Consider the following 12803-nt stretch of genomic DNA (forward strand, 5'->3'; position numbering starts at 1 on the left):
CATGTGAATTTCTGTGGTTCGGGACTGGCTGGTCTGTGCTTGCCAGAGTTGATTAAACAGAGCAGTGATTAAGCTCTCCAAATAATCCACCTCCAGTTAATAAAACATTGCTGGAATTTGGAAACCGCTGAAAGAGCTGAGGAAACACTGGTTCTGTGTTTGTTTTTTTGGGACTAATTTGTGTAGCCAGGCCACTATATTCAGGCAAATACTGGTGATTGTTTGCAAAAAGCAAGCTTGATCATTTTTTTTGGGACTAATTTGTGTAGCCAGGGCACTATATTCAGGCAAATGCTGGTGATTGTTTGCAAAAAGCAAGCTTGATTTGTGACTGGGAGGTTGCCTGAGCTGAAGGGTGCTGCTCAGGCTGGTGAGCAGAGAGAAGATGAGGATATCACATAATCTTTCTAATCAAACTACCAGATGCAGCCCAGGGGAAAGCTACAGCTGTTCCTGCAGCTTGCCAGCCAAAAATTACACACTGTTGCCCATAACATCAAGGCTAAATTCATGGGGGGAGGAGGAGGAGGAATCTGTTCTGGAGACATTTCACAAACAGAAAAGCTAAATTGATTGAAATCTCTGCTCGGGTGCCTTACATCTTGGATGTTGTGCCTCACTCTATAAGTATTAATTAAGAAGGGGAGGGGTACTAACCAGCATCTACTGGTTTGCATCAGCGTGCCAGTGGGATGTTGGTGGAGCCATAATAGATAAACTGCTTAGTGATTTACGAGAATAATATGTTGTTCTCAATGTTTGGTAGTCCTTCATAATGGCATCTATTTATAGAGGCTTTGTTTACTGTTTCATAAACTCCCTTTTTCCTAAATGGCTCTTGTCTGTTCAGCTTCTTACCAGGCTGGATGGTTTGCAACCATAGAAGGAGAAGACAGAGAAAGAGCTTTAGAATAAAGCTGCTTTCGGTGACCATCCTGTTTTGTGTAAGTCTGTAGTCCTTGCAAAGCATGTGAGTGTGACATTGTAGACCTTTTCACTGACGATCTGAGCTTCCTTAGGTAATGCTTTATGTTGCTGACTTAACCACTTTCCAGTTGAATCTTAGCCCAGGTACAATATTTGCTCTTGGAGGGGGATTAATTCTTGAAATCCTGGATGGACGCAACTAGAGACGTGCTTTCAAAATCCCCTACAAATTGTCTTCCTCGTTTGCTCAGAGGTTAGTGATTCCCTCTGGTAGATGTGAAGAAGCACAGGACACGGCTGCGTGGAATATTCTTCTTTCCTCAGAGGTTTAGGAGTTCACCTCTCTGGCCCGTGGCAGCTCCTGTGGCATTTGGAACACAGCAAGGTATTTATTTATTTGCTGGTTTGTTTAATTGGGTCTACAGCAGGAGTAGGGTGTCTGCTCAGCAACAAATACTCCTTTGGGCTCGGAAAACCTACCTATATAGTTCATTAAAATAGAAATGTTTCAACACATGTAAGGTCTGTCTCTAATCTCCCTTACTTTTTTGCCAGCTTTTTTAAGAAGGGAAGCATTTTCTTTTTCTACAGCCTGCTGCATGCAAGTACATACAGTAGGCCTGAAAAACTGTTTCTACTCTCAAAACAGTTTTAAAATGGGAAAGCAAGAAGCAAAAAAGAATGGGAGCAAACTTCAAGGAGAGTCCTGCACTGTCAGAGCAACAGTCTCTCTGACACAACAGGGTCCAAAAGGGAGAAGTGGAAGAACAGGGCAGGTCTGTGGTAGCATCACCCTTTCCTGATGCTGCTCCTCAGCTCCAGAGCCACACAGGGCTAAGGTTGTGCCTCGATTGTCCTGTCTAACATTGGCCAGAAGCCTTTTTTTCCATGTGAATCTAATCCTGGGAATCAACTCATATTCACCAAATATGTGATTTCCAGAGCCTTCTGCAGCAACACACTGGTGTCTCAAATCTCGTATTATGTAAGGAAATGCTTCACTTTGAATTTTCTGTCTGATCACTTCGTTGGATGCTGCTTTTTCTGACTTGGGACAAAGTGAAAAAAGAATCTCTCTCTACTTTGTAATACTTAACTTTTCTGGACATATCATAAGTCTTCCCCCCCTCCCCGAAGGATCTTACTCCACTCATGGTTTTTTTCTGACTTGGGACAAAGTAAAAAAAGAATCTCTCTCTACTTTGTAATACTTAACTTTTCTGGGATCTTATTCCACTCATGGGTTTTTTTCCTGCGTACAAGCTGCTCCCTCTATTCTCTACTCTTGTTTATACTTGTTACCTTTTCTGGGCAGGCAGCTGGACCATATTGTTAAGGTCCATTCTGTTTTGAGTTCAATGATACCCTGAAAGTGGTGGGTTGGATTCAGTTCTGATTTAGGAAAATGCAGGAGGACAGATGAGTTCTCATTTGGGGTTTGGTCTGACTCCTTACCAACAAATACCACCTTTCTAGGTCTTAGATTGAGCATGTTGTAGCCAAAAATGGCATTCTTGGTTGTGTTGATTTATCTCCTAATAACTTCTCTGCTTATGTCAAGACATTCTTCCCAAGTGCCCTTACCAATAAATACCACCTTTCTAGGTGTTAGATTGAGCATGCTGTAGCCAAGATGTGGGTATATAAAGGGTTGTAAAAGAGTAAAAATGGCATTCTTGATTGTGTTGATTTATTTCCTAATAACTTCTCTGCTTATGTCAAGACATTCTTCCCAAGTGATACCAAATATAACTGTATGTGTCACATTACAGTTGTATTTTCTTCGAGTGCAATCCTTTTCACTTGCTGTTATAGGTTGTACACTATTTCATCACCTCTCCAGCCTGCATCTTGAAATGCTCCTTCAGCTTAATGTAGACAGCTTTATTTTTGGGAATCCAGGGTAGGTTTGTGTCTGTGGGCAGGCTGGTCACTCCTTACCTGGGCTTCTTTCCATTCATCCGAAGAGACGCTCAATAGCAAATGTCCCAGGACAGAGGAGACTGTGCTGTTAGATAGTTACAATGGTAAAAAACAACAACAACAAAAAAAACTCCCCAAAATGATCCAAACCCTGAAAGAAGCCAAAACCCATATGTATTGGTATTCTTTATTTCCTATATTTTATCCCATTATTAATAAGTGAGATGACCTTCCTTATCTCAAGACAATTTAGAGCATCTGATGACAAAACCAAACCAAACCCAAACAAAACTCCCCAAAACGATCCAAACCCTGAAAGAAGACAAAACCCATATGTATCAGTATTCTTTATTTCCTATATTTTATCCCATTATTAATAAGTGAGATGACCTTCCTTATCTCAAGACAATTTAGAGCATCTGATGACAAACTTGAAGTACCTTTTGAATGTTGAAGTACCTTGTGAATTACCTCTGTCTGTGTTCCTGCAGACTTTTGTCACAAAGTTACTCTGTACAAACCTCTCTGCAAAGGCCAAGCTGTCCCTTCCCCTCAAGATCTTTCTGTTAGTCTCATATTTTTTTAATTTATATTAAAAAGAGTTATTGCTCCTTTGTAATGTTTCTGAAAAGCTGTTATTAAATAGATGTTTTTGTTTGTGGTGTGGTTTTTGGTTTTTTTTGGTGTTTAGTTAGGTTATTTTATGAGGAACTCCTGAAATAGAAAGAAACCTACTTTCTGTGCTGTGCCTGAGTATCTGTTGAAATAGTCTTTGGTAAACTTTACATGGGAATAGAATGCTTTACTCACCAAGTATAATTCTGCTTTTATCTCATCTATCGATATTTTTTTCTGACTTCTTTCCCAGGACCTTTTGGGGCAGAAAAGCTTCATTCCCCCCCAGTCACACACCCATCTTGGACCATGAGCTGCCCTGAGTCTCAAAAGACAGGGGCGAGTGGGAAGAATGCTGCTTCTCCTCAGAAACAAGTTATTTTCAAAAAAAGCACCCGTGACAAAGCTGTAAGTACCATAAATAGTGGCTTTATATAGGTACGAGTTTTATTTGTAGTCAGACTGGAGACTTATTAGAAAGCCCTTTCCTGTCCCCTTCATTTTTTTCTGAAGAAAAAAAGAGTTCTGAAGAACTGTATTTGGTGCCAAGTTTGAGGAGATGATGTAAACAGAGTTCGTAGGGCAAGCTTCTCATATATTATAATACAAGAGGAAGGCAATTGGCCTATCATTCCTCCTGGGTTGTAGTCCTGCTGGTAAAGGTTTAACGTAAAGCTGATTCATTGTCTTTTCAACCTGATGGCACCACAAATCTTTAAATTTATAGTTCTTTGGCCCATGTGCAAATATTTATGTTGTGCTTTTGGGAGTTGATCTGCACCAGGTCTTCAGTTCTGATGTCCTGAAGTGTGTGAATAATCCTGTTGATTCTGGTGGGGATTACTTGTTTGCTGGGAAAAAAAAAAAGAATATTCCATTTAAAATGGAATTGTTCTGATCTCTGCAAGATTTATAGCTCTTGTCTGTGTTGTGGTCATCCTTCCCCCACTCTTCCCCCCCCCATCAACGCACAACCATCAACACTTTGTAGTTCAACCATGGTCATCTTCTCCCTACAGCTGACTATCTACCTGGGGAAGCGGGACTTTATTGACAACGTGGGGGTTGTGGAACCTGTAGGTAAGTCTGCAAGGACACACCCTGCCCTTCCTGCTCTCTCAACCCTGATTATCCTCTGTTAATCTTTATTTAATTAATTTTTTCCCTTTCTTTCAGATGGTGTTGTATTGGTGGATCCTGCACTTATCAAGGGGAAAAAAGGTTTGAGGTTTTATGCAACATATGTTTCAGAGAGTGTTAGTTCTCTTTTAAAGTAAGATGCTGAGATAGAACCTTTTTTTTTTTTTTTTTTTTTTTATTCTCTTTTAAAGTAAGATACTGAGATAACACCTTTTTATTGTTTTAAATGTAACTCTCTTCCCCAGTGAGTGGGCATCTTACTTATGTAATGTATGTTCTTACATATGGTATGAAGACTTACTGGGTGATACAACAGTGTTGAAATGGGTTTCCCTGACTTTAAGGGTACAAATGTAACTCTCTTCCCCAGTGAATGGGCATCTTACTCATGTAATGTATGTTCTTACGTATGGTATGAATACTTACTGGGTTATACAACAGTGTTGAAATGGGTTTCCCTGACTCTGTAGAGCAGGAGGGTTTTACATCCCACCCTGACTGTGCTGCCTGCTTTACTCATCATCTGTTTCTTTCCAGTGTACGTGTCCCTGACCTGTGCTTTCCGGTACGGCCAGGAAGACATTGATGTGATTGGCCTCACCTTCCGACGGGACCTCTTCTTCTCCAGGGTCCAAGTCTACCCACCTGCTGACAAGCCAGAGACTCTCTCCCACTTGCAGGAATCTCTGCTAAAGAAGTTGGGGAAAAATGCTTATCCCTTTTTCTTTACAGTAAGTCTAAGAGCCTCTGACCCTCTTTTCCTTGTCTGTTATTACCAGGCTGCTGAGACTCGGTGATGGACTGAAGACAGGGATTAATAGTGAATTCATGTTATGCAAAGTTCCAATTTAGAGTGACAGGCAATGTACCAATTTTTCTTTTCTTACCATCCTAAGTGGTAAAGTGCAAGAAGATCCTGACTGTGTGAGAAAAGTGCTTTCCTTGAAAAGGCAAGGAAACACACAATGGCTTTATTCTAGAAACAGCCCCATATATCCTTGTCTTCCCCATTCCTGAGGGGCTGGAATACTCTATACCATTGCCTCAAGTGCTCATAGAAAAACTGCCAAATCCTTTCTCTTTAAAAATTTTATGGATCAAACATGTGGATGAAAAGCTCTTTACCAGATGCTGTCAACAAGTAAGAGCTCATTGCCAAATTCTGATTCTGACAGGATATCCTTCCAGTCCTGTCAGTGACATGTCTGCCATAGAGTTCCCTAGGGAGATCCAGGCTTCAAACCCACACGCTCAGATACAGCAACGGATGAGTCTTTGAATGATTCTGCTAAAGGGGTTGGTACCTGCCATAGTGTTATTAACCACACAAATGCAATCTAGTGATCTTCAAACTGCTGGAGTCTCTAATGGGGTGTTAGCACTCGGTCTGCAGCCTTCCCAGTTGACAGCTGGAGTTGCTGGACCTGCCTGGGCCAGGAGCTATGGACACTGGCTGGTGGCTGCCTGGTCTTCATGGCCTTAGTCATGTTTCTGACACAGAGGAGCTTTGCTCAAGCATCAAGCCCGTGTAAACAGTGAGCAGCACTGCTGGGAGCATACTGAGTGTCTTGGATGGGGAGCCAGAGATTCCAGCTTCTACTCTTAGCTGTGCCTCTAAGGCTCTGTTTGATTTTTAGACCAGGTGCTTCACGTGCCTGGACTTGTTTTACTTTTTTTTTCTTTTTTTCTATCTTTTTTTTTCTTTTCCCTCCCTTGGCTATTAAAGTACTTTTGGAAGAGGGGGGACTTGTTCATACAAGGCAAATATAAGGCTCAGTTTATTAAGGCTTCTTAGCTAGATCTTCAAAGGGTTACTACGTTACAGCAAGTGACCTGTTGTCTTCAGAGTTGCCTTTTGATAGCAATGTTGTTAGTTAGAGTATTGCAGTGTTGGAAATCTTTGTAATGCTGCTTTGGGGATATTTTTCTCTTCTTCCTCCCTCAGTTTCCAGATTACCTGCCTTGCTCAGTCTGTCTGCAGCCTGCACCTCGTGATGTTGATAAGGTGAGACCAACGGGGACACTTGTGCTTATCATGCTTGGGGAAAGTCATATGGAAAAAGCCACGTGAATGTATTTGGCTAGCTCTAGCCTGAGAGTAGAATAAGATGGCACTGGGGTTTGCTGTGCTGCAAATGCCAGGAACCTGACTTAAGAGCTACAAGTGTGTGTTGCAGACTTGGAATTTAAGTCCTGAGAATAAGAAAGGGAATCTAGTCAAACAGCAGCGAGACTACTAAATCTGCACTGCTTGTGTTTTCCTGGAGGGGTACCGCATGATTTGTGGGTTGGCTGCACATGAAATGGTTGTAGCTGTCAGGCTACGTGAGAGAAAAGGAGACCGAGTGCCTAACATCTCGTGGATCCCTATAAATAACATGTGTTAAGGCTTGTTTCTGAATTAAAACAAATGCAGAGGAGGGCTGGCTTGCACATGTGTGTAAACAAAAAAAACCAAAACCCTGGAGTTAAAAGCCACCAGGTAATGAGATGTTCTGTAGGGTTTCAGTGATTTAAAGTATTCCTGAAGAGCTCAGCTAGACTACCAACTGGGCGAGGTGTGATGAAGGTTGTACAGTCCAGTGCCACAAGAATAAGCTGTGTTTTTTGCCAAGGAATTATATTCTAGTAAAAATTCCCATATTGCTCTGTAGAGAGTTATCTGGGACTCGCGCAGATGTCCCATGGCAGTATAAACCCATGAAAACAGAGGTCTGCTTGGCCTGGTCAGCCCTTAGACCATGGGCAGTAAGAAGGTTCACCCTAGGACAGGTAGTGGCATCACGAAGCTGTTAAGAAACTCAGGGAGAGTCTTGCAGGCTGCTCAGTCTTCCAGCCTGTGGAGTGCTGTGACCTCTACAGCACTGATCTCACGGAAAGCCTTTTAGGAGGAGGGATGTCATCTCTCAAAGGCTGGGAACTAGGCCTCGTTCATTTATCAGCAGCAGCCTGGAGCAGGTGGATGCTGCCGCACCCATCAGCAGGGATCTCTGTTATAATGGTAGGAGGCCAGAAGAATTTGCAGCTGGCAGGAATTTGCTGATTTCTGGTGTATAGAAAGACGTTTAAACATCTGCAGATGCTCTTGGCTTCCGACACTGGTTTCACAGCTGTCTTCTCTCTCTGTGGCAGAGCTGTGGGGTCGACTTTGAGGTGAAAGCTTTCTCAACAGAGAATGTGGAAGAGAGAATTCATAAGAGGTAACAGACCGTGTGTGTCTGTCTTCAGCTTTGCCCTTCTTAAAGGGGTGGGTGGTTCAGTAGGGCACCTTGGTTGATGGTTCAGATTTGCCCCACTTGTTATTGGTTTCTTGGGTGTAAGCACATGTGAGTGCAGGGCTCCTGTCTCTGCCAAGGACAAAGTACCACCATGTTGTCCTCTGCTGCTTCCCAGGAACTCTGCACGCCTGCTGATCCGTAAGGTGCAATACGCTCCAGAAAATCCAGGACCACAACCTTGCGCTGAGACCACTTGGCAGTTCTTCATGTCCAACAAGCCGCTACACTTGAAAGCTTGCCTCAGTAAAGAGGTGAGGAGTTTGTGACGGGGCTGTGGATGTCACAGTATCAACGTGACAATATGCATTTTGCTGCCCAAAGCAGCTACTTCGGCTCTTAGCCCAGCACTCAAGGGCTCTTGTGTAATTTATCTCAGTAGCTACTGTTGGGGGGGGCTGAGACCCCATTACAAGACACATTTGAGGCTAAATAAGTCATTGAAGAAGGGTCAGGAATCATTGAGATCTTGTCTTATCTGACCTCTGAGAAGATTTAATCTGGGGAAGAGAGGGGCTTAGGGCGTGGGAGAAGCCTCCTGGCTGGATTTTCTGAGCATCAAATTCCTTTTAGGTGTACTACCATGGCGAGCCCATTCCAGTCACTGTCACCATCAACAACAGCACAGACAAAACAGTGAAGAAGATCAAAGTCCAGGGTATGTTTTTACTGTTGCTTGGAATTCTTTGAGGGCTAAAAAAGAGCCAGAAGTTAGCGCTTGCAAAAATCTTAAGCAGGCAGCATGGGACAGGGCAGGAATTTGTTCCTCCACCCTGTCTGTTTCTTTGCTGTTCATCAAGTGAAACGCTGCAGCCTTTTCCTGTCTCCCATGGTTACTTGTATGGCTTAATTTCAGGCACTGGTATGTCCCCTGGCACCTCGGGTGGGCAAGGCAGGTGCTGTGGGGAGAAATCCACCTTTATTGAGGTGAATTGAAGGGCTTCCCTGTCAACTCCTGCTAACTGTGAACGTGCTGAGGTTGTGTACAGTTTTGCCTGGGCTTTCAGAAACATCTGGCAGTGTGAGAAGTGTCCACTCCGCCAGCGATGGTGTCATTCCTCCTGAGGAAGCTGAGGGCAGGGGCTGAGGTTCAGAGGAGTTTCAGTACCGTGCCTGTGTTTTATTTGTGGCACTGCATGTTTCCATCCCACGAGCCCCATTGCGCTTCGATCTGTGGAAGACTGAGAGGCACAGGATGAGAAAGAGAAGGGAAGGCAAGGAGGGACCAAAGTTGCTGAGGTTTTTACAAAACTCTATACTAGACAAAGCCAATTCAGTGCTGGCCTTCGATACATTGTCTAGTGATTCCCAAATATTTTTAGGTTGACACACCTCTGTCAGGCTTAAAAAAGACCTTACTAATACCCAGATTCTTTCCTCATCAGTGTTTCAGTCAGAGTTACCCTATGGGGAATTTTTGGTGTTTGATTAAAGAATATAAGCCGTTTATTATCACAGGCTCTTGACTGCAGTTTGGTATCCAGTCTGCTGGATGATGGTGTCTCCTGAATGCAAATGCATTGTCTGTAGATACACAAGAGATATCAGTGACAAAACCAGACAGGCTTAGAGGAGGGAGATTTTTATAATAGAAAGAGCAGGGGAAGACATGGGTTATTGACTTTTTGTCAATAACCCATCTCCAAATCAAGGCTGGACGTGTACACAAGATCACAAGAGTGACAAAACCAGACATGCTTAGAGGAGGGAGATTTTTATAATGGAAAGAGCAGGGGAAGACATGGGTTATTGACTTTTTGTCAATAACCCATCTCCAAATCAAGGCTGGATGCCTTTCAGGTGAGATAGACTTTGGTAGCAATTGTGTTCCTGATGCCTCTGCACAACTGATGGTCTGCTTTCTCCTTTCTCACTCAGTGGAGCAGGTTGCCAATGTGGTTTTGTATTCCAGTGACTACTATACAAAAGTGGTAGCTGCTGAGGAAGCACAGTGAGTGAATGCTCTGCTTATCCCTTCTTCCTCCTTCGCACCCTTTTAATTACCCTCCTCCTCAGTAATGAGAAGCACTCCTTAGCTGTAGCCTTGCAGTTGCCCGCTGTTACAGTGCTCCCTCCTCTCACCTCTTGTGTGTGTTCCCCACATCATCTGTACTCTCTGGATGCAGCTGCTCTCCTTTTCTCATAGCCAGCAGGTACCTGCATCTTTTTTTTCCAGAGAACAGGGGGAGGTTGCAGAAGAGGGATTTTATTTGAAGAGTAATTACCTACTAGACAAAACTTAGCAGAGGCTATGGAAGGCTCCCCATTACTTGAAATCTTTAAATAGAGATGCAGCATTTTTCTGCAAGGTGCTGCTGTTTGAGTGGGAGTCACGGATGCTGTAGTTTGAGGTCAGTCTTTTTCGTGCTGTTTCATTTGGTTTCTTCTGGCCTCGGAAAGCTCCTGAAAACCTCGAGCCAGTTGACAGTGTGGAGAACCACTTGCTCCTTTGCACTGCACTGCCAGTGCAGCATTGAACTTCGCTTTGTGAGGAGGGCTGGGCACACACAGATATTTTAGATTTTTCTGGGTTTTGTTGCTCTTGTAGCTTAGGGGCCCTGTTTTCCCTTGAGTACTGGTCTTCTAAACTAGGATTTATGTTGTCCAAATTTAGAGGCCTGCAGCATAGTTAGACCTACTTTAGAAGTCTGCCTTAATGTGAAATTAATATTTTTCTGCAAGTGCTTGCTCCTCTGCTGATTATAAAGGGAATTTTTTCTGACTAGTTTAGGTGTAGACATCTGCATCGTAGACAACTAAATTTGGGCAGATAAATCCCACTCCTTTTGGATGGCTTTGTAGCCTGTTTTGAAATTCTCTTGTCTTGGTTGGGTGTGTAACACAAATCAGTGTTTCACTTTCCTTCTCTCACCTGCTGCTTATTTTCAGGGAAAAGGTGCAGCCAAACAGCAGCCTGACCAAGACACTGACCCTTTTGCCCTTGTTAGCGAATAACCGGGAGACCCGGGAAATAGCTCTGGATGGAAAGCTGAAGGATGAGGATACCAACTTGGCTTCTAGTACCATGTAAGTAGAGTTCTCTAAATGGTCCAAGCTAGTGGAAGGTTATAAAGAGATCTGGAGAGGTATTAGTTGTCCCTGAGGACACCCTGTTCAGGTTCACCCAGTTCTTGCTGCAGCCTTATGTTGTCTCTCTGTTGCTGTGCTGCCTAACGCTGCTGTCTGTTTTCTCTGCTAGTATAAAGGATGGAATAGACAAGACAGTGATGGGGATTCTGGTTTCCTACAAGGTCAAAGTGAAGCTCACTGTTCCAGGGTAAGAATAACAGACCTTTTGCTGCATCTGCACAGAGTCTAGTAAGGGGAGTGTGTTTCATTGGTGAGTTGGGAGAGGGCAGGATGGTCCACCCTAAGAGAAAGGACACGCATTGTAGGATACCAGGCTCCCTCTAAAGTATAAATTGCCTGGAAATCAGTCTTGGCCTCTCCAAAGGACTTGTCCTGAGCCAAAGGGGTTGGATTTACCTTCCTTAGATACCATATGACTTTATGACTGAAGTATGAACCTCTGGTTTCCATTGAAATTTTTTGTTTCAAAGCCATAACTTATTTTGTGAGACCTGAGGCGAAACTTTGCGTGAGCCTTTATGTTGGTGTTCTCGTTCTCCCAGAGCAGAAGGTAGAGACATCTGCCCAAGAGTCATAAATTCTGTAGCTCAGGTTCTGTACTGAGCCAGCTTTCTGGAAGAAGTGGATGTTATCAACATGAGCTAGTTCTCAGCACACAGTGCAAAAGAGGACAAGGATAACTCTGGTGATAGTCACTGTTTACATTTGTATTTCATTCATCTACCTTTCTTTCTACTGTAAAAATGAGTCAATCATTTGCCTAAAGGGTGATAAAACTGCTGCCTTCTATGGTCCTCCAATTGCCCTTGGCCTTTGGCTCTCCAAAATGGAGCCATGCCCAGCGCGTGGTCAGGAGTTTGAAAACTTAGACTCCTTCTCCATGGGAAGGACATGAAAATTGAAAATTACCTTTTTTAAAAGCAAGTTTATTTGGATGTTATGCTTTGTGGCCAGTAAGGAAGAGTATATGAGGAGGGTGATTTCGATAGTCTACTGATAAAACAGCATTTGATAGAGCACCAGAGTGGAAAGGAACTAAATATGCTTTTGTTTTTCTTCTTGTTTTCTTCTGTAGCATGCTGGGGGACCTCACTTCCAGGTAAATGTCATCTTCCTTTTCAGACCACCCAGTCATAGTTGTTAATTCATTTATTTTTTTTAACCCTCTTTCCTATTCCCGTTTCTGCCTCCCATTAAAAAAAATAATTAATTGTCCCCTAACCTGACAGAAATAAGAAGTCTGTGTGTTCAGCTGTGAAGATGAAGCAAGTACAAAAATATTTCTGTTTTTATATACATACGAGTACATTCAGCACATAATAAACCCAGTTTATTACAGGGAGTATGCCTGGGATATTTGTGGAGAAATCGGAGTTTAACTCTTTTTGAGGGGAAAATTATGATTAGAAAAAGATGAAAGAATGGGTGAAGCTGGAGTTCAGGGCTTGGGCTGGCCAGAGGTGTGAAGGGAACTGAACCAGGTGTGAAGGGAGCTGTGGATCTGATGCGTTCTCTTTTCTCCCCACAGTGAGGTGGGCACAGAGCTGCCCTTTCGTCTCATGCACCCCAAACCTGATGAAAAGAACCCAGCAGGTCAGTTATGCCTGGTTTTTGCCTGTCTTGGTTTGTTCTACAGGAAGCCTTTAGAGTCAACAAGACTCCAGTGTGGGGCCTGCTTTGTGTGTGTGTGTATGTCTGTGTCTATGTATCTTTCAACCTCAAGGCACAAAATAAAAGGGAGAAGGGATGCTAAGATGAGAGAAGGTGGAAATGGATTATGTTCCCTTTTTGTCTTTCCTCTCTGTAATCATGATACGAAGCACAGGGTCTGGA

General features: G+C 43.2%; 1 protein-coding gene across 1 annotated transcript in view; it reads left to right on the top strand.

Moving 5' to 3' along the window:
- Positions 1 to 1209: 1209 nt before the first annotated feature.
- Positions 1210 to 12803, top strand: part of SAG (S-antigen; retina and pineal gland (arrestin)) — a 32086-nt gene continuing 20492 nt past the window's right edge. The window contains exons 1-14 of the mRNA XM_014952117.1: positions 1210 to 1312; positions 3719 to 3873; positions 4485 to 4545; positions 4642 to 4686; positions 5143 to 5336; positions 6551 to 6610; positions 7738 to 7805; positions 7999 to 8134; positions 8454 to 8538; positions 9759 to 9831; positions 10770 to 10907; positions 11080 to 11157; positions 12046 to 12069; positions 12499 to 12563. Coding sequence (XP_014807603.1) covers positions 3775 to 3873; positions 4485 to 4545; positions 4642 to 4686; positions 5143 to 5336; positions 6551 to 6610; positions 7738 to 7805; positions 7999 to 8134; positions 8454 to 8538; positions 9759 to 9831; positions 10770 to 10907; positions 11080 to 11157; positions 12046 to 12069; positions 12499 to 12563 — 1126 coding nt within the window. The 5' untranslated portion in view covers positions 1210 to 1312; positions 3719 to 3774. The remainder of the gene's footprint in view (positions 1313 to 3718; positions 3874 to 4484; positions 4546 to 4641; positions 4687 to 5142; positions 5337 to 6550; positions 6611 to 7737; positions 7806 to 7998; positions 8135 to 8453; positions 8539 to 9758; positions 9832 to 10769; positions 10908 to 11079; positions 11158 to 12045; positions 12070 to 12498; positions 12564 to 12803) is intronic.

Source organism: Calidris pugnax, unplaced genomic scaffold (genome assembly GCF_001431845.1).
Source record: "Calidris pugnax isolate Ruff unplaced genomic scaffold, ASM143184v1 scaffold232, whole genome shotgun sequence".
Classification (NCBI taxonomy): domain Eukaryota; kingdom Metazoa; phylum Chordata; class Aves; order Charadriiformes; family Scolopacidae; genus Calidris; species Calidris pugnax.